The sequence below is a fragment of the Trichosurus vulpecula genome, chromosome 5 (genome assembly GCF_011100635.1).
Source record: "Trichosurus vulpecula isolate mTriVul1 chromosome 5, mTriVul1.pri, whole genome shotgun sequence".
Lineage (NCBI taxonomy): Eukaryota > Metazoa > Chordata > Mammalia > Diprotodontia > Phalangeridae > Trichosurus > Trichosurus vulpecula.
The window spans coordinates 66,706,994-66,728,560 of NC_050577.1; the positions used below are offsets into that span (position 1 = coordinate 66,706,994).

The following is a 21,567-nucleotide window of genomic DNA, read 5'->3' on the forward strand; positions in this document are numbered from 1 at the left end:
ATATATACTTTAGTCAAAGTCTAATAAGATCACAAGTTTGGAAAAGAACATTATCATGATAAATGTTGCTAAATAGAATACATTAGGTCATCCAGATAAATACTGAGAATAACTTTATGGTTTATAAAACCTGGATGTTAAGGTGAAACCCATTTCTAAAATTGGAAATGATAAAATGAAATGTAAATTCTTGTACATTCCTATTTTTGAACGGACCTAGAATAATTTCCTAATTTCTCATTCTAGCTTGTTTGTCAGGTGCTCCCTTTATTACAAGGTGGGAGACTCACCTTATGTTATTATTACAACATACTCATATTTCTCTCCACAGAAGGTGAATCTTGCCATTATGATCCTATCTAGATGCCTTACTACTCATAAAACAGTAAGATGATTAACTTATATATTTGAAAATCAAATGAAAAATAATCTCCTTAGTAATATGATCTAGTTATACTTTGACTATTCTGTTTAGTCAAATATACTTTATAGAAAGTTCACTCACCAGAAGTCACAAATCCTGCATATAAGAGAACAGCAATTAGGCACAACAATTACAAATCCTGAATAACACTGTATGAAGTGTTAATGAGAAGGATTTCAACCCCTATTCATCCTTTCTGCTATATCAGTATCAGCATCTAATACATTGTGGCATAGGGGGTCCGAGCAATGGGCCTAGAGTCAGGAAGACCTGAGGGCAAATTAAACCACAGACAGTAGCAACATGACCCTGGGCAAGTCATTTAACCTGTTTGCCTCGGTTTCCTCATCTGTAAAAGGGGGATAATAAGAACACCTACCTCGTTGTTGTGAGGATTAAATGAGATAATAATGGTGAAGTGCTCAGCACAGGGCCTGGCACATAATAAGAGCTATATAAATGTTAGCTGTTACTATTATCATCGAACATTTACTTATTAAAATCAGTCAATTGCTCCCTGAAATATAAATGCTGTTAATCAATTGATTTTGTTATTTCAGTAGATTAAATATAAACAAATGTTTCATAAGTCATTTTCTGATACAAAAAGGAAGTAACAAACCAACACCCTAATGGTTACAGTTAACATAACTAGATATACTACTAAAAACAGGATCTTGCAAAGTTACTCCTTAAATTTGGAATTAAAAAAAATCTTACTTTTATAATATGACATGGAGACACAGATTTTTGAGGTCAACCACGGAGTACCAACTAGGACTGAATCAGAGACTTGGGCCTGGATTCACAGTCCCATGTCTGCAATGGAAGGAAAGGGGAAGGGAATAAGCATTTATTTAGCACCTATTATGTGCCAGGCACTGTGCTAAATAAGTGCTTTACAAATATTATCTTGTTTGATCCTCACAACAACCCTGGAAGATAAGTGCTATTATCCTTTTTACAGCTGAGGAAACTGAGGCAGAAACTGGTTCAGTGTCTCATCCAGGGTCACCTGGCCCAGCAGTCAAGTATAAAAACCACTGACCAATGGGCTAAGAGACCTCAATTCTTAGTCCTGGGCAAAGAATCATTTGTTCTAGGGAGGCCTCAAGTTTCTTTATACTTAAAATGGAGAATTACTCTCGATCACCTCTCCAAAGTTCTTTCTAGCTCCAAAAACAAATTAATTTGGTCTTTCTAGGAACTTTTTCTCTAAAATCAGAGGATCCCAGAGCTAGAGCTGTAAATGAATTTGATGTCATCTTGTCCCTTTTAGAGGTGAAACTGAGACCAGAGAAAAGTGACATGTCTGATATCACCAGGTGTGTGACTTTTATTAAGTAGAACTTTTTTATTCTGGAGCTCAAATCCAAAGCAGAATGAAATAAATTTATCTTAAAATACAAATAAATAATAACAAACACTTCAATAACTGAGTTTTTGTATCTTACCATGAGAACTGCTCAACAACAATTCAGGTGCCAAGTAGTCAGGGGTTCCAAGAATTCGCCCACCGTCCACTGGGGCTGCTCCTCTTCTCACACTCTTTGGGGTTCGGTATGGAGTCCCTAACTTTGCCTGACATGGAGTCTGTTACAACAGTTAAAAAATAAATAAATACAACAAAAGTCTTTAATTCTTCAATATTTAAATATTATAGTACTTTGCCACCCCAATAGGGAATGAAAATTGTTAAATTAAAGCCTATTAGACACATAACATATACTTGATAAATGTTGGACTATGTGAAATTACAATTGCTGAAGAACATTTTTTTCTCCTGACAATGGAATTACAATAGGGCCTAATTCTGAAGACTTTCTATAACAGTCAATGAACAATAATCCTGAATAAAAAAAAAAGAAATTCAATGAATTGCCAGACTTTTAGGATTTTGTTGCAAAAAGGCCTGAAATCAATAGAAAATTTGACATCCAAGATTCAAAAGAAATGTAAGGTAAACATCAAAGACTAATTGCAAGGGGCTCAATAAGGATAGATTGCTTACTTTTAATGCGAGGAAATGGAAATCGTATGTCTAAGATTGCTATCAGTAATCAGGTAGTTTGAAAAAGAGATTGAGGTAGTGCTGAGTATGATGTGACAGTAAAAAGTAAACCTCTAGGAAAAGGTAAAAATAGTAATTATCTTATACAAATGAGGTATGAGAGGATATAAAAATATATCCATGCTTAATTGCAGCCTTCTTGGGAGAGTGAGGGGAGGAAGGGGGGAAAAAGAACAAAGTAAAAAGTGCACAGCAGGGAACAGTCGATGAACAGCATGGTCTGACAGAGGATGCTGGATCCTTGAAATGGCCTGGTCTTTGCACCTGCTGTCACTTCTGTGACCTTCAGGGATTTGTTTAACCTCAATTTCCCAGTCTCCTCATCTGTATAATAGCACTTACCTGCAAACCTTAAGATTTGTCACAAACTTCTAAAGAGATAGTATGTGGTGTATGCTTTGTAAAATGCAAAACACTACACATTGGTGACATTTAAGGTAACTTGGTGCTGCCGAACAGTGCATATACATTAAGGAGATTCAGATGTGTAGAAGCAGAAAGAACATGCTTGAAAATTAACTTCCCCAACAATAAGAACTGATTAAAATACTAGGACTCATTAAAAAGGGAGATAAATGGGTTATAAAGGCAATAGAATAATTAGAAAGAGGAAGGTATAAATAGCCTCTTACACTTACATGGTGCTACACAACTTTACAGATATTTTCTCAGTGCTTTCACACGAATTATCTCTCGTTGTAACACAATCCTCCCATGAAATAGTTTATTATTATCACTATTTAACAGATAGTTGAAACTCAGAAGCTGAGGGCCTTGCTACATCATGCTGCCTCTTAAAAGAGGGGGAAATGAGTTTGTAAATAAAAAGACTGTCAGGAAATGAATATTTTAAAAAGAATTTATATTTATGAGTTGAATTTTCATAACCGAAAGAGCCTGTGTTTGGAAAAGAATCAAGGCAGCTGGATAGAACATAGGCCCTGGAATCAGGAAGACCTGAGTGCAGAAAAAAAAATAATCAAAATACCTTGTATACAAAGTACACATGGCTGCTGTTGCCATTTGTCCTTTGTTTTCAAAACGTCTTAACTTGCATGTGAATTGGATTTAAGTAAGGCAAAGTTGCACAATGTCATTAGCTTCACTCTCTCTTTGGAGAGAACAAACTGTTCTCATTTGCCCATTCCGCTGTGGGAAATACTCACATGCTTGGGGCATGAAAAGGGTTCAGCTGGCCCTCACACCAGAGAAGCTAGTCCTCCCTGAACACCCCATACTTGAAACAACAATGGAGTGGGAGTCAGAACACCTGGATCTTAATCTAGTCCCAGCTATAATACAGATTCACCTTGGGAAAGTAACTTAGGATCTTCATATTTCAGCTTCTTCATCCAGAAATGAGAATATACTTATTTACCTCATAGTTGTATCGCTCGAATGAAAGAAGTCATATGAAGATTCATTAAAAACATTATGTGTTACACAAACATTAGGTGGAATTATTGTTACATGCTTTACGAGGTAAATGGTTTTTTGCAATTAAAAGGTAAAATTCCATTAGAAAAATTATATGCATACCTGATTTACCAAAGATGACTTATCTTTTTGAGCAGGGGTACATGACATGGGATGAGAACCAGTATAAGCACAGGAGATGTCCATTCTTTCCAAAGAAGCAATACTGATTTTTGATGGTTCAAATGCATTGAATGAATTTATTTGACTGTTATAACTTCGAAAAGCGACAGCATTTTTCTTAAATAGATTTAATGCTTTTACTACCTCTGATGAGGAAGGGGCTAGCATGCTATAAAGTTTAGTATCCTGGATAGCCTCTCTGGGCAAGTTATTTTCCTGACAGCTTGGTGATATGGTCATTAGGTCTTCAATTTTTGATTCTTCAAAAGAGAATTCTTTAATACTTTTATCTTGATCCAAGGAGTGGTTTTCTAAAGAGCTTTCAACAACAGACATTCCAGGGAAAGAAGTATCAGATTCCATACATATACTTTTCTGAGCTCTATCATCATCAGAATATAGAAAACTAGAACCCACAGAATCTCTCTTACTGTTTTTTTCACAGTCTTCATCTAGTTCACGCAGAAGATTTTTCTCTATCATTTCAGTAACTGATCTTTCTGGTGTCTGTTGCTCACAAACAGAACTGTTGACAACATTCTCCTTGTCATCACAGTCAACTTGATTGCTTCTGTCTCCAGATAGCATAAGGCAGTTGATGTCAGATGTCAAACCTGTATCTTGATTTGAATAAAAATCGATGGTATAACCACGTCTATACTCCGAACTGGTTTTTTTGTTCTGAATAATCTCCTCACAGGGACTAGTGTCAACTAATTTAAAGCTCCTCTTTAAGCCTTTTTTCGCTTCATGCTCCTCAACCACATCACCTTTGTCAGAATCCACTAAAAAATGACGTGGCTGCTGTAAACCAGGCTCTACAGTCTCAGTACTCATGCAACCTCTATATGTTGAAAGTTCTTTTTCTTCCCAGACTTTATTTTCAGAAAGGCATTTCCTAACAAGATTTTTGGCTTCTGAAGTAATTGATGAGGCAGTCCCGACATCAGCAGGCATGAAACCATTACTAACACCAATTGGAGAAATGGCTGATTCAAGATCCTTCTTCTTTAAACTTTTAGTTTCTTTAGCATTCACAAGTTTAGTACTTGAAGGCTTTTCCACTGCATCATTACTCAGTTTCATAGATACAGAACCAAGGGCGTCATCACTTTCCTAAAGAAAAAAAAAAAATTACAATTTAATAATTCCACCCCAACTTTTGACAAATTATTTACATCCCTCCTTTCATTCAAACAGACTTTCAAAAACTATTGTTAATCATCCACTACATATTAGCACTACGCTAAGCTTTGAGGGCAATTTGAAGTCACAAAGCAACTTTGCCTTACTTTCTATATGGAGCTTACAATTTAGCAGGGAACACAGAACACACATACATATAAATACGCAAATCACATAAAAACTATAGTGTGGAAAAAGAATAGTCATTTCACAAGAGTTCAGTGTGTTTTGTGTAATTAGAGCAAGGAAAGATGATTCCTAAGACTTCTTGAGAGTTAACATTTGAGCCAGGCCTTAAACAGCTGGTAGGATTTCAAAATTTAAAAGGGGATTAGGAGTTGGTGGCAGGGGGATATGGTGTGTCGGACCCAGGAAATGGAATAAGCAAGGCAGAGAAAACAAAGTGCTTGATGCACCTAATTGACCACTAGGAGTACAGTTTGGATAAAAAGGTGACATGTGAAAGGGGCAGTATAAGATAAGGAAAAGAAAAAGAGACACAAGGTTGCAGAGGGCTAAGTTAAGTCTAAAACATTTGCCAAGCAAGAGGAAACCACTGAAGGATTTTAAGTAGATGATCTATACAAAAGAAAGATTAACCTGGCAGTGTGGAAGAAATTAAAGGGCAGAGAGGCTAGAGGAAGGTCGGAGCATCCAACCACGACAGCTAATGGCTTCAAGAATACTTTAGCACTGAGAAGGAGGAAAAAACATTAAGCAAATAATTTCATTAAGTAGGAAACCTTCCAAATAGTACCATTATATGGGATGGAGATAAAGGTTGGACCTATTACATTATGCACAGAGAACTATTTGGTGAACACATTCCCTCCTTCAATTCAGGGTCAGTACCTTCTCTGCACCTTATAGTCCTACAACTGTAGAGCATTGAGAAGTTAAGTAACCTTCCCAGGGGGGCCAGTGTGTGTCAAAGGTAGGACTAGAACCCAGTCCTCTATCCATTATGCCAGGCTGAGACCTTGTATAACACCATTATGACAAGATCAAATCAACTTGTGGTTAAGTACAAAGCTATCTCAACATTTTATCACTCATTTATTAAGTTTACTGATTTGAAGTGGAGCTGTGATTTTATCAATGGAGGGAATTCCTGGTGAGGAAACTTCTTCCTTACCAGTTCAGCTAAGCACATGTTTTGTAAGTTGCATTTCTTCAGACAGTTAGCTGGAGGCACTAAAGTTATTCAGTTTGCCCAAGCACACAGCCAGAATGATGAGACAGAGGCGATACCTGAAGCCAAGTCTTCCTGACCCTCTATCCACAGTGGTGGTTGGTGGTAACTGTGGTCTCCTCTCATGAGGTAGTCTTAAAGTAATATAAATTTTAATTTCACTTTGGTAAAATTCAGACTTAATACCTTAACATGCAAATTAATGTAAAATAAAGTTGAAAAAATAATCTTGCTAAATAATTTGCCTAAATTATTTTTAAGAGCATGGTTGCATTAAATTAGTGGTTAAAAGCCCTCAAGGCTAGAAAAAGCGACCACTGTGCTAAGTATGCAGAATTAGCTTCCTCTTAGTAAGCTCTGTTTATTGAGGGTAAAGATTCTCATTCTTTTAGCTTCTCATGGCTTGTTGGTTTGTTTATTTTCTCTGTTGTCATGATGAAAAAAAATCTCATTACTAGCTACAGCTCTTGTACCTCTGGTAACAACACAAAACCCCATCTTATTTAATTTTACTTTTAAATGTTGCCCTTAAAATCACAAGTTACATGTAGTTGTACTTATGACAAAATATAAACTGCATTAATAGACACAAATGTTGGGAGAAGTAAAAATGAAAATATAGATTAACAAACATCTATGGATCCCACGTGATTTCCGAGAAACACATGAACCTTAACATGTAGATATTACCTATTGCTCTTTTTAATCACTAATATTTGTAGACCATGAATTTTTAGTTAAAGGTGGAGAGTATAGCTATTACAGTTAAACCAACTAATCATACCAAAATACTGCATGAAGGTGTGGGATAAGCTCAAAACACTGTATATTAAGACAGTTAAGAACATGAAATCTTAACCTGTAGGTGGAACCATAACAATTTAACATTTTTAAGGTCTATAATCCATCACATTCATTCAAAATTAAGCTAGGAATATTTATTCCAAATTTTTTTTTCAGAAGACAGTCTATAGTCTATAAAAAGATTTCATTCAACACCCAGCCCAACACAGAATAGTTAGCAGAATGGAGAATAATCTGAATGGTCAGAGAACAAAGACTATTTAGCTTGCAGGTTAAATATGAACAGCTAGGCAGTGTACCACTATGATTTACATGACATATGTTATTGTCGGGGGGGGGGGCTGGGGCGGGGGGAGAGGAAAACTGCTACTTTAACCTGGTTGTCCTGCTCCCATCTGGGGCTGCTGCAGCACTCAGACTCCAAACTGGACACAAAAGTGTGAGACTGGCTACTGGTACTAGAAGTACCAAGTGTGTTTCTGGATTGCAGTAGATTGGGAGTCAGATACTTCACTGGCACCCCAGGGTTTAAAACAGCAGTATCAAGACCTTGAAACAAAGAAATATTAAAAGTTCATGTACTTCAACATTAAAATTTAAAGTTTATGCTTATATTTCTTTTGTTCTAATCTAACTGGACTTTTCCCTTTGCCTACAATCAATAGAATAAAATCACCTATGATAGAAAGAGAACTATTTCCTATATAACATTAACAATTAACCCAAAACAATACTATCTTTTTCTGCCAAACATACACATTGGTTACTACATGTATAATCTATACACATTCATGAAGACTGGTAAATTATTTAGAAGCTAAAAAATAATGAAAATCCAAAGTTAAATCAAGAGTCTGCTAGTAGAGGCAAATATTATTAGTCTAAAATCAAGACTAATCAGTTTGTTTTGTCCTAAATCCCTCCTCCCTTTCCCAGCCAAACTCCTAGGAAAAGCTGTCGAAAGTTCATGTCTCAATAGCCTCTCCTCTCATACCACTGCAATCTGGCTTCCAATTTCATCATTAAACTGAAACCACTCCCCCCAAAGTTACCAATGATCTTTTAATTGCCAAATACAATAACTTTTTCCTGATTGTCATCCTTGACTTCTCTGCATCCTCTGATACAACAATGGCACCGTCTTCTTGCTAGTCTCTTCCCTTGAGATTTTTGAGTCATTGCTCTCCCTTGATTCTCTGAACTCTCATCCATCTGACCACTCTGAATATCCTTTGCTGGATCTTCATTCAGGGTCATGTCCACTAAAGGTGAATATCTCTCCTCCTTTTCTCCCTCTATACTATTTCATTTGGTGATCTCATCAGCTTCCATGGATTCAATTAATTATCTTCTCTGAGAAGATAATTCTCACGTCTATTTTTCCAGCCCTAACCTCCCCTGACATTCAGTCTCACATCTCCAACTATTTACTGGACACCTCAAACCATAAGTCTCATAGACATCTCAAATTCAACACACCCAAAATTGAACTTATTATCTTTATTCTAAAACTCTCACTTTCGAATTTCCCTATTAGTGTCAAAGGCACCACCATTCTCCCAGTCACCCAGACTCTCAACCTAGGCACATATAGTCCTGGACTCCTATCAAATCTGTCTCCAAATCCTGTTGACTCTACCTTCACAAAATCTCTCCTTCCTTTTGTTTTTCCTCCAGCGTTAAAAGCTCAAATTCATTTTATTATCCTGTGTCTTGATGATTTCTAAATCAATACAGCTAAACATCCTATGATCCAAACTGAAAAACTGCTTTCCAGTTTTCCCAACAATTTTTGTCAAAAGGTGAATTTTTGCTCCTAATTGGTTCTTAGGGCTCTTCAAACCCAAGATTACTGTGATCATTACTACTGTGTATTGGGCACCTAATCTATTCCTCTGATCTACCATTCTATTTCTTAGCCAATACCAGATTATTTTGATGGTTACTATTTTGAAACATAGTTTGAAATCTGATGCTGCTAGAACACCTTTCTTCACATTTTTTTCATTGATTCCCTTGATATTCTTGACCTTTTGTTCTTCCAGATGAGTTCTATGATTTTTTTCTAGCTCTATAAAATAATTATTTGATGGTTTGATTGGTATAGCACTCAATAAATAAGTTAGGTAGAATTGTCATTTTTATTATGTTGGCTTGGCCTGTCCATGAACAATATTTCTCCAATTGTTAGATCTACCTTTATTTGTGCAAAAAGTGTTTTGTAATTGTATCTTATATACTGCCTGTTGTTACTTTAAGTGAAATTTCTCTCTCTTCTCGTTGCATCAGAAATGCTGATGATTTGTGTGGGTTTATTTTATATCTTAAACTTTATTAAAATTGTCAATTGTTTCAATTAGTTTTTTTCACTGATTCTCTAGAGTTCTCTAAATATACCATCATATAGTTTGCAAAGAATAATAATTTTGTTTCCTCATTGCCTATTCTTATTCCTTCAATTTCTTTTTCTTGTCTTATGGCTATACCTAGCATTTCTAATACAATATTGAATAATAATGGTGATAATGGACATCCTTGCTTCACCTGATACTATTGGGAAGGTTTCTAGTTTACTCTCATTACAGATAATTCTTGCTTTTGGTTTTAGAGAGATATCAATCATTTTGAGAAAGACTCCATTTATTCCTATGCTTTCTGGTTTTTTTTTTTTTTTTTACAAGGTATGAGTGTTGTATTTCGGCAAAAGCTTTTTCTACATCTATTCGCATAATCATACGATTTTTGTTGTTTTTGTTTTTGATACAGTTAGTTATGCTTATAGTTTTCCTAATATTGAACCAGCCCTAAATTCCTGGTTATAGTATGTGATCTTCGTGATGTATTGCTGTAATTGCCTTGCCAGTGTCTTATTAAAATTTTTTTTGCAACAATATTCATGAGGGAAATCAGTCTATAGTTTTCTTTCTCTGTTTTTGTCTTCCCTGGTTTAGGAATCAAAACCATATTTGTGTCATAGAAGGTCTGATTTATATTACTCTTTACTGGCCCCTTCTTGCCTTCCCAGCCTTCTTCACGTTACTCCCTTCTAAACATTCTATGTTCCAGGGACACTCGGTCTCCTTGATGTTTCTAATACAACACACACCATCTCACAACACTGTGCCTTTTCACTGGCTGTCCTTCACCACAGAGTGTCTACAAGCTCAGGTACAAATTTAGAATACAACATGACGCAGTATAATAAACAGGCAACCATGCCTTTTGTAGATGTTTCACAATGTATATCATTATTTTTGAATGTATGAAAATACTGTTGTGATTAATTTAAAGACACTACTAAATTCACACAGAAACCTTTTTCACATATTTTTCTGAATTAATGGATACCAATAATATGACTTCTATCAACCAGAAGTTCATAAAATTTCTTGACATCAAAAAAAGGTGGCTATTCCAAAAATGCTAGGAACCAATGGCACACTATATATATGTTATCATTTGTTCAGTGGTTCCTCAAACACTTGTAGATTATGAAGCATCTTTCCTCAAACTATAAAAACACTATCAAATTGCTGACCTAAAAAAGTTCCCACAACGCATATCAAAAAGGATATTTACGTACTTAATCTGATGTGTCAGACTACTCTAAATAAGAGATTTGTAAAGTAAATATTATTATTTAAAGGAAAGCATTATGTTTTTACTTTAAACCATCCATTCAATAAAAATTTATTGAACATCTCACATCCAAAATATTATAAACCACAAATTATTTGGTTGGTATATTTATATATACTCACATGACTGTAGAAGTTTACTTGAATATAGAGTGTTTTCTTTTTGATCTATAGACATAGGACAAGAAGAATCCTCAGAAAGCTGTGAAATTTCAGACACAGGGCTTGAAATAGCTTCAACTGCTTCTTGCATTTTCTCATCATTTGGTGTATACTATAAAAAAAAAAAAAAACACAACACAAAAAACCACCCCACTGTTTAAAATTCATTAAGCAGAACGACTACAGCTAAACATACAAAACATTAAATTTGGCTAGAATTCCCTGAAGTACCTAAAATTCTATTTGTCCTAATTTTGACCAAATTTTTAAAAGTATGGTATACAAAACCTTTAAAAAATGTTTAAATGTATTTTTGGAAGGGGATGGGTTATGTAGATCTTTGTAGTCAAACACTTACAAATCCCAGAGAGCTGATGAGAGATAAAACTTGTCCTGGAGTTCTTGAATAGTCCTGTCTGGGTTTAGGCATTGATGGAGTTGTAAGAATATCCAGCATATTAATCTCTAAACACGTAAAAAATATTGCTATATTAATTCATTTTAAAATACTAATCTGTCACTAAATCAATAGTCACTTACTTGAAAAAGCTCAACATATAACAAGCCCTCTTAAAAATCTATTTTGCATCACAACATACCAGTATGTAATTAAAAAAAAAAGAAATATAATACTAGCCAACTAAATCAATTTACTGAATAGTTGATATGACCAAGTTTTTTCCCTAAATGAACTAATCCAAATTGGAATTCTCAGTCGGTTATTTGTGAGCACCAGAGTGTGCAATAACTAGTGAAAACTGCTTAACTATATGGAAAAAATATACCTTGGAATGTCATTTTGTGCAATAATAACACTTCTTTAAATTATGACAGTTATTATTAATAGAAGAATCATCATTATGACTCTGTAACTGGTTTTTCTACTTTTATTCATCCTTCACATTTATGAAATAGTACCAATGGATACAGAAACATTCATGGATGATGTCCACCACCATCAAAAGGATTCTAAAACAACATATTTTAATGAATTAATAATTTCTAAGGGACAAGTATTATCACCTAGACAGACCTAGAAGTATTCAAGTAATTGGAGTTCTGAGAATGTCTTCTCTGAACAAAGTTAATGGCCATCTGTAAGTATGGCGAATTTTAGTGTGTGTAAAGTAGATTTTTGTTATTATTTCTTAGAGTTCAGTTTCCCAGGATCTATGGCCATAACAACCTGAGTTTCCCAGGATCTGTGGCCATAACAATCCCTGTTTCCCAAGTATTAGATATGAGTTCCCAGGCTCATGGTTCAAAACATCTCCACCACGCTTGCGCAGCATTATATAAGGATAAATAATATAAACGTGTGCTGAAACTGTAAACATCCACTGTGACTGCGCAGTGAGATACAGGGAAGAGGTGATGTAAACTTGGGAGGCTATTGCTGGCAATATGCCTTCTTTGTCTGATGCCCTATAAAACAGGTGGTCAGTGATTGGGGAACTTTTATGGTTGAATGCACAAGCTGGAATGCTGTGTGCTTTGATCAGCCCCCATCAAGGCTTGGAAGGGGGGAATCTGTGTTTGCCTCAAGTGGCCCCCATTGAGGCTTGAGGGGATTTAGGGGAACCCTTTAGGGCTGAATGCACAAATTGTGCCAACTGGCCCCATCGAGATGGAAGAGTAGTTGCCCCCCCTTCTCGGTGGCCCCTGCAAGAAGGGTGATTAGGGAATACTGTAGGAGTTTGTGGTGCTTCTGTTATCAGCATAACTGTGTTAGAGAAAACTAGACTAGAATAAAGCTTATTATTAACCCCTTTGAAGCATCTTTCCTGTCTGACCAGATCAAGAGTAAACCTGTTAGATGCTGGAGTCTGAAGTCAGTGCCCCCTGTGTATTATCTGTTTAACACCATCATTTATCAGTAATGATCTTAAATGAAATATCTACCTTTGGAGACATAAAATTAGGAGGTAAGCAGTTTCCTAATGACTCATCTTTAGTGGAGGAAGATATCATTAAAACTTTCCACTACACACTGGAGTAAATAATCATTGGGTTCCTCACAAGTGTCAACTAACAAAGAAAAAAGTCAAACAATAAAATATAACAAAGTGTGTTTTTTTCTTAACTTACCAAATGTTTTCTTACCTCTATTCAAAGCAACCTTGGAAAGGCCAAAATCTGTCAGTTTAATATGACCCTCATTAGAAATAAGCATATTATCTGGTTTCAAGTCCCTGCATATTCAAAAAACATCACACAAATCTAATGTTAGTTGGTAGGGGAAAGCTACAGTGAACATACAAATCTCTTGAAGAAAATGGAAGGCAACTCATAGACACTGGCATGACCAGCTTCTCAAGATTTAAAAGTCTTGTCACCCTCTCCAAAATACATGCATTTTACACCCTACCATTCTAAAATCCCACCTAAAAAAGCACTAGATAAATGATTACATCTCAATAACAATATATTCTGCCTACTTGCCCTTTTGCATCTCTAAGGTGGGATAGAAGCTTACTGACGAAATCCTGAATATTGGGTCACAATTCAAGTTTACCTATATGGCCTTAAACGTAATTCACTCTGGATCTCATGGTTTGGATAACAATAGATCCTAGCCCAAGCACCACTTAATGGTTATTTTTTGGTCCCTTCTGGCTCAGAATAAATGTAAATAGTAACTGTTTCTCTTTTGGACAGAAACCTTGAGGTTCTTCCCCTCCCAGTTTGATTTTTTTTTTTTTGATTAATGGGGCCATTCCTTGACTCACTTCTTAAAAAAGCCTATTCACTGAATGGGCATTGCCTCACTCAAAGTGAGAACCTGAAAAGACCTTAGCTTAAAAGGGCCAAGGTCTCCCACTGCATCCTGGGCCATCTCCAGTCATCCTGATAGATACCTGGCCACTGGACCCAGATGGCTCTGGAGGAGAAAGTGAAGCTGATGACTTTGCACAGCCCTCACTTAAATCAAAGCCAACTGCAAATCATGCCATCATCTCCCTGATGTCATGGTCTTCTTCGAGAACAAAGGACAAACCACAACCACACAAGCTATACGGCCTATATGATCCTCCCCTTATCTCTCTAGAGGAGGTAGAAGAGCAGAAATGAAGTTTAAAAAATCTGGAAATACAGGTGAGTTGATGAATAAGTGGACTGGTAAGGTTAAAGATAACTAAGATTAAAAAGTTCTGCTCTATTTCACTAACTCACTAGGCTAACTAGGTTAGTGCAAAATCAAACAGTTAATACTATCCCCACAAATGCTATGCTATAACCCTAGCAACTTTTCAACCAGCAATGGAGAGAACATTGAAGAACAGGCAATAACTTGAAGATAATGGAACAATGAAGCAAATTCCCAAATTCAGCCAGCCTGCTACTGAACTTTTGAGTCCCTGGCTATATAGTATTGTAGTATAAATTATCACATCATTGGGTAAATATTTACAGAGATTAAAATTAAGTCACTCTTTACCTGTGGATTATTCCATGTCTATGAAGGTAATCTAGAGCTAGTGCTACTTCAGAAATATATTTTACAGCCATTTCTTCCTCAAAGAAACCATATATATGTAAGAGAGATTTGACATCTCCACCGATTAGATATTCCATCACCTGTCAAAAAAGCATTTATATATTTTAAAGTAAAAATTATAGTTATTTTAAACATATTAGCTACCTAGCATTATAATTTGCAATCTAATAAAAGTTAAATGTAACATTTAAAATTACATGATGGTATGCTACAACATAACCACAAAACTAAATAACTAAGAACATATCCTAAAGGAAATTCCACTCTCCTCTAGACCAGAGCTTCTTAAACTGTGCTTAAACTATGTTTAAGAAGTGCTGAAGGGGAAGGGGGTGGGGAGGGGGCAGCTAGGTGGCGCAGTGAGTAGAGCACTGGCCCTGGAGTCAGGAGGATCTGAGTTCAAATCTGCCCTCAGACACCTGACATATTTACTATCTGTGTGATCTTGGGCAAGTCTCTTAACCCCAATTGCCCTGCCAAAACAAACCAAAAAAAACCCTAAAAAAAAATCTAAGAAGTGCTGAAGGGGTTGCGAGTGGAAAAAGTTTAAGAAGCCCTGCTCCAAACTTTTTGGATGATGTAGCCTCACGCTGTATATTATTTAGCATGGCAGTGTGAATAGAGAGTTGGCTGTAGAATCTGGAAGACCTGATTTCAGGTATTAACCTTTTGATATCCACTGACTGTGCGACCGTAAGGATGTCCCTTAACATCTCAATGCCATGGGTAACTCTTAAGACTGTAAGTTACACAGAAGAGGGCAGCCTTTATCAGTAAGAGTTTCTCTATACAGAAGTATGAAATAAATCAAAGTCTTCATCCCTATAAGCTACATAGATGTATCAATATACAAGAAATTATGTGCATTATCAAACTTATGCCAAAGTAGAAATTTTTTTAAAATGAAATAAGGATGAAGTAATACTTGATCCTAGAGTTGATAGGGAGTTACTGGAGTTTAATGAGTAGGGGAATGACAAGGTCAAACCTCATGTTAGGAAATTCATTTTGACAGCTGTGTGAAGGATTAATCGGATAGAGGAGACTTGATGAAAAAAGACCAATAAGGAAGCTTTCGCAATAGTCCAGGACAAAATGGGGTTCTAAACTAGGGTAGTGATTACATGAATAGAAAGACAGATGAAAAAGATATTGTAAAAACAGAAATGACAAGCAAGATTTGGCAACTGATTAGATGTACAGGATGAGGGAGAAGGAATCCTTTGAAGATGACACTGTAGTTGTGACTCTGGGTGACTGGAGTGATGGTGATGCCCTCACAATAATAGGGAGGTTCAGAAGAGAGATGGATTTTGGAGGAAAGGCACTGTAAAGATCTCTATGATGAAGACCAAAACTCACCCAAGTTTGCTTATCTTGTGAGACTCACTCTGTCCCACCCAAAAGGAAAAGGTGGAGGGCCTTCAAGGAACGCTTACAATAGACACAAGGTAATCTGACAGGCAGTTTCTTCCCAGTGGAGCCTGAAGAGCTGCTGCTGTGCATTCTTAGGTTATTAACTGCAGGAAGGGGTCAATAACCAAGGGGGAAGTTTGCAGCCTGAATAGCAGGAGGGATCTGAATGAGAATGTGTTGGGGATAAGGTACAATTGTGTTGGAGAGAAGCCTCGTGATTGGCTATTATGGGGAGAGTAAGACATACACCATCTTCCCACCATCCAACTGGTTGATCATACACTCCTTGGGGTCATGCCACAATACTGGAGACTTAGGGTGAGGGAATTAGGACAGCAAGAGGTTAACAATAGGAACTGAGTGAACCACACTGACTCCATCTTGTGACTCAATTTTGCAGCTAATTCAATTCTCTTTCTTTCAATTATGGGTCTAGTCCAATTTCTATCTTGTGAGAAAACCTTATTCAACTGTAGGAACTGGGAGAGAATTTGAACCTACCCCTCTGTGGCTGGGAAATAGGACCACCAGAAAGTTTTCTCATAATCGTACATCTCAAGCAACCCACAGGTCTTATCTCAAAACTGGTCCCATACTGATTAATCAATTATCGTTTCCATGTTCCTTTATTGTTTACAGACACTTGGGGGAAGTGGGAGTGACACATCTCTTTTTCTGAATTCAGGGAATTGCACCTGTTCGCTCATCTGCTCCCAACTCGGAAAGTCCCTAATCTTTCATCCAATTAGAAATCACATTACCTAATGTTTTATTGTTTCCTTTTAATTAACTGACTTATTTGTTTTTAACCTACAAAAAAAATCTGTCTCCCCCTGTATTTGGGGTCCAGTGCCAAAGCAGAGAAAGGCCATTGGTCGCTATTTGGCATACATTGCTTAATAAACTGATGTGCTTGGAAGCTCAAACTTTTGTTTCCTCAGTCATTTTATCTTTCACCACCACAAGACCTCTAATCTAGATCTCCAGTCCCAAACGATGAACTAACCTTTCTGAATCCATACTATTCTTCTCATAAAAGTTCCCAGTCAAATCACTTCTATAATTCTTCATAAATTTAAACTTGATATGGCCCTGAAGAAAAGGAAATGTACCTTCCTCCTTTGCAGAGGCAGGAAACAGTAAGTGTGGAACACTGTAGATACTGTCGTACTCAGCTGATATGCTGAATAGTTTTGTATTTTTGAACTGTTTTTTTCCCTTTATTTTTTATTCTTTGTTACAAGGGACAGCTCTTTGGGAAAGGATACACAGTATCCCAAAGTCTTAGTGCAATTTTAAGCAATTAAAACTTAAAGTTTGTGACACCGGATAGCTGGAAATGAAGACAACAAACAAAAGGTATCAATAGAAATTTTAAAATATAACAAATGAAAGCTTAACAACATCTTGTTTCAACAAACTTCTCACTTGAAACAGATAATTTACAAACTAAAATATAAACTTCTTGATGACAGAGACTGTATCTTATACTCTGTATCTCCTCTAGTGCCTAGCACATTTACATACAGTAGGCATTTAATATATACATATTATCAAATCCCACCACTAAAATGGAACTCACAAATAACAATTTCAATATGTCATCTTCAGAGTTCCACAGAAGTTCACATAATAACAAAAAAATCTTCACTCAAGGTTGTATTCTCTTAAGAAAACTAGAATCCTCCCCATCCCCATTTTTGTATTCCCTAGCATCTAGGAGTATAACAGGCACTAAGAAATTGCTTTGTTGACTTAATTGTATGATATCCTCATGTTCTTGCCTGGATGTCCTTGTTTAGACTAAAATCAGTTGGGCTATACTATCTGCCTTTCTAATACTCACCATTCCCATCTAGTTATCCAGATCACTCTCCAAACTTCTAGTGAAATAGAATCATGGTTCAGTGGTGTGAAACAGTAAGGGGGAGAATACTCCATATTTAGAATCAAGCATGCTATAGAAGGGATCAGTCCTTTGGAGCTGAAAGTTTACAATGAACATCCAAGAATCATATATTCTAAAAATCCACTCCCCCCAAAAGACAGTAATGGAATCTCCAAATTTGAATTAAAGCAACATTTAATCAATTTCCCCCCATATATCTATCAATTAATCAACAAGCATTACTAAGCACCCATGAGTTGTCCAGTACAACGCTAGTACTAGGATACAAAAACTGATATAAATAACTGGAGATACGAAGGCAAAAAATGAAACCATTCTTGGCTACAAGCATTGATTCTATCAGGAAAGATAAAGGAGGCATCTATTAACATATAAAGAGTAAAGAGCTAGCATTCATATAATGTTTTGGTGAGAGAGCTTAGTTCCAGAAGCTAAGGTGAGTAGGAATCAGCAAAGGCTTCTTGTTAAAGATGTGACGAAAACAAGGAATTCTAAGGCAGAAATGAGGAGAAAGTTCATTTCAGGGTTGGAGACTGGATATGGAAATAGCAAGAAGGTTCTTTTGGCTGGACTGCAGGAGGGAAGCAATGTGTAATGGGGCTAGAGTTAAAATATGGTGGCAGACATTTAGTGATGGCATAACCCTGAGCAAATTACTTAACCTATGTCAACCTGAGTTTTCTGATCTTTAAAACAGCACCCATATCTTACAGTTGCTGTAAAGATAAAATAAGTTAATATCTGTAAAGCACTTTGCAAACCTTAATGCACTATTATTGTTATTTATTTTGGTAAAGGCAGGAGAGAGCCATGGGAGATTAACATGGCCAGGACTGTACTTTGGCAGCTGGCTCTTCCATTTTTCCCATCCCAATTTTCAGCTCTGCACTACCTCCAACTTATTTTATCTCCTCAACCCATTTGTAAGATTATAAATTGGTCAGCTATACTCCACATATAGGGAGAACATGGCTGTTAGACTTGCTTGTGTGTTCAAGGTCCAACTCTCCCATTATATGTGCAAGCCATAAAAATGCCTTGGCTAAACCAAAAAAATCTAGAGTGCTGAATATAAATTTCTACATTCGTATATTAAAATGTTCATGTCTGTTGATACTTAGATTCACTAAGAACATTAAAAAAGAACAAAAAAACTACAGTGCTGTTTTGGATATGTTGAGTTTGAGACATCTCTGGGATATCTGGTGCCCAAAGGCAGTTAGTAAGGTGGAATTAGAGCTCAAGAGAAAGAATAAGGCTGGAAATAAAGATCTAAGTACCATCTGCATAGAGAATAACTGAACCCATCGAAGCAGGAGAGGTCACCAAATGAGAGAGCTTAAAAAGAGAAAAGAACCTAGCACAAAGCCTTGGGAGATGTCTGATATGGATGATGAAATACCAAAAAAGGCTGAGAAGTGATGGGACAGGTAGGAGGAGAACCAGCAAAATCCTGGGAAAAGGGAGGTTGAGGAATGACCAATGGACCTAGTAATAACTTTAAGAATGTATGGACCATCAACTCCACTATCTTTACCTACTAACACATACTATCATAAATTTCCTCAAAATTATTGAGGATAGCACTGCTCTCAATGAAATACCAATGTTGCCTCATTTTTATTAAGTACCACAATTTATGCATTCATTCCAGAAATGAAAGCACTGTCACATAGTAGTATATATGATATTACTTTAAATTACTTTATTACTTTAAAAATCACTGCCACCTGAGAGGTGGAGCCAAGATGGCAGAATAAAGTCAGGGATTTACCTACACCCTCCCCCAAACCCCTCAAAACACCTTTTGAAAAATGACTCTAAACAAATTCTAGAGCATCAGAACCCACAAAAAGATGGAGTGAAACAAACTTCCAGCCCAAGACAACTTGGAAAGTGAGTAGGAAAGGTCTGTTGCACTGGGATGAGAGAGGAGGGCAATCTAGCTCAAGCTGTGCCAGCACAGACCAAGCCCCAGCAAAGGTGGAGCAGGCCTTGGGGTGACTGAAGCAGCAGTGGCAACAGCAGTGGCTATTTCCAGAGCTCTCAGCCTATAGATGGTAAGGGGGTCAAACAACTGGTAAGAAGGAGATTACAGAGGTCTTTTTGCTAGCATAGAGGCAGGTCTCTGTTGCCTTGCCCATACTCTGTTCCAGGTCCTGGGTTGCAGTCCCAGGGTGAGGAGGAGCACTAGCATAGGAAGGCTTGCAGCCTTAGTGGAAGAGGGACCCTCCTTACAGTTCCAGGGCAGAAAAAAATGCTTGTGGTCTCTCCCTGGCCAGGAGAGTACTACACACCTCTCCTTAGATCATACCACTCTGGAAGAACTGAAAACTTACAGGTCCCTAGAAGTATCTCTGAAAACAGCTACACAAACCCCCTGAAACTTGGGACAGTATACGCTCAACCCTGAAAGCAAAGCCCTATTTTAACAAGACTTAAATGTCAACTCATAAGCTAGGGAAATGAGCAAATGGAAAAAAAAACCAAACCTCTATTGAAAGTTACCATGGCAACACGGAAGCTCAAAACACACACTCAGAAGAAGACAACAAAGACAAAAGTCTTACACCCAAAGTCTTTAAGAAAAATATGAATTGGTCTCAGGCCATGGAGGAGCTCAAAAAGGATTTTGAAAATCAAGTAAAAGATGTAGAGGAAAAATCGGGAAGAGAATTGAGAACAATGCAAACAAATCACGAAAAACTAGTCAACAGCTTGGTAAAGGAAACACAAAAAAATACTGAAGAAAATAACACCTTAAAAAAACGGATTAGGCCAAATAGTAAAAGAGGCACAAAAAGCCAATGAGGAGAAGAATGCCTTAAAGAGAACTGGCCAAATGGAAAAGGAAGTCCGAAAGCTCAATGAAGAAAATAACTCCTAGAAAATTAGAATGGAGCAAATAGAAGCTAATGACTTTATGAGAAATCAAGAAACAATAAAACAAAACCAAAAGAATGAAAAAATAGAAAACAATGTGAAATATCTCACTGGAAAAACAACTGACCTGGAAATAGATCCAGGAAAGATAATTTGAAAATTATTGGACTGCCTGAAAGCCACGATAAAAAAAAAAAAGAGTCTAGACATCATCTTTCAAAAATCACTGCCATCTCCTACTGCTAGCTCTTAGAACTCATATAACATTGGAACAACTCCTCCACCTTTTTTTTAAACTGCAAGGCTATAAATGTTGAGCACCCTCACCCTTATTTTATTAATAATTTCAAGTTCTTTACTCACCAAGTAGACATTGTTGGCTGACTGCAGTGAATAGTACAGATGGACAATAAAGGGACTCTTGCTGAGTGCCAGTGCATCTCTTTCAGCTTGGACTTGATGAGCCATATTTTTGTTAATCATATCTGCTTTTTTGACAACCTATATAAAGAGCCACGATACTTAGCATATGCACTTTTTCCAATTATAAGACATTTTAATATTCAGACATTTATACAGTATAAAAATCAAATAAACTGATAAAGAATAAACACTTCAAGGGTACAACTGAAACTATGGCACATTACTATCATGGGTCACACAGACTAGAAAGTTAGGAGCCCTCATTCTGTTTTAGGTTTACTGTCACCTGTGAAACCTCTCATGCATCTTAGATTCTGAAACAGTACAAGGCAATTAGCTTGCTTACCTTCAGAGGGCTGTTA

The 21,567-nt window shown here is 36.6% G+C and overlaps 1 protein-coding gene across 2 annotated transcripts in view; it reads right to left on the reverse strand.

The window, feature by feature from the left end:
• The window catches only part of MASTL (microtubule associated serine/threonine kinase like), a 33,695-nt gene that overhangs the window by 6,373 nt on the left and 5,755 nt on the right, over positions 1-21,567 (reverse strand). The window contains exons 1-9 of one of the 2 annotated variants that reach the window (XM_036760326.1): positions 21,146-21,283; positions 14,515-14,654; positions 13,179-13,267; positions 11,434-11,540; positions 11,037-11,187; positions 7,652-7,824; positions 4,035-5,210; positions 1,879-2,017; positions 506-520 (exon numbers count right to left, since the gene is read on the reverse strand). In XM_036760326.1, the coding sequence (XP_036616221.1) occupies positions 506-520; positions 1,879-2,017; positions 4,035-5,210; positions 7,652-7,824; positions 11,037-11,187; positions 11,434-11,540; positions 13,179-13,267; positions 14,515-14,654; positions 21,146-21,265 (2,110 nt within the window). In that variant the 5' untranslated portion in view covers positions 21,266-21,283. Of the gene's footprint in view, positions 1-505; positions 521-1,878; positions 2,018-4,034; positions 5,211-7,651; positions 7,825-11,036; positions 11,188-11,433; positions 11,541-13,178; positions 13,268-14,514; positions 14,655-21,145; positions 21,284-21,567 lie in introns of those variants that run through there. The other variant, XM_036760327.1, reaches the window with a different exon arrangement.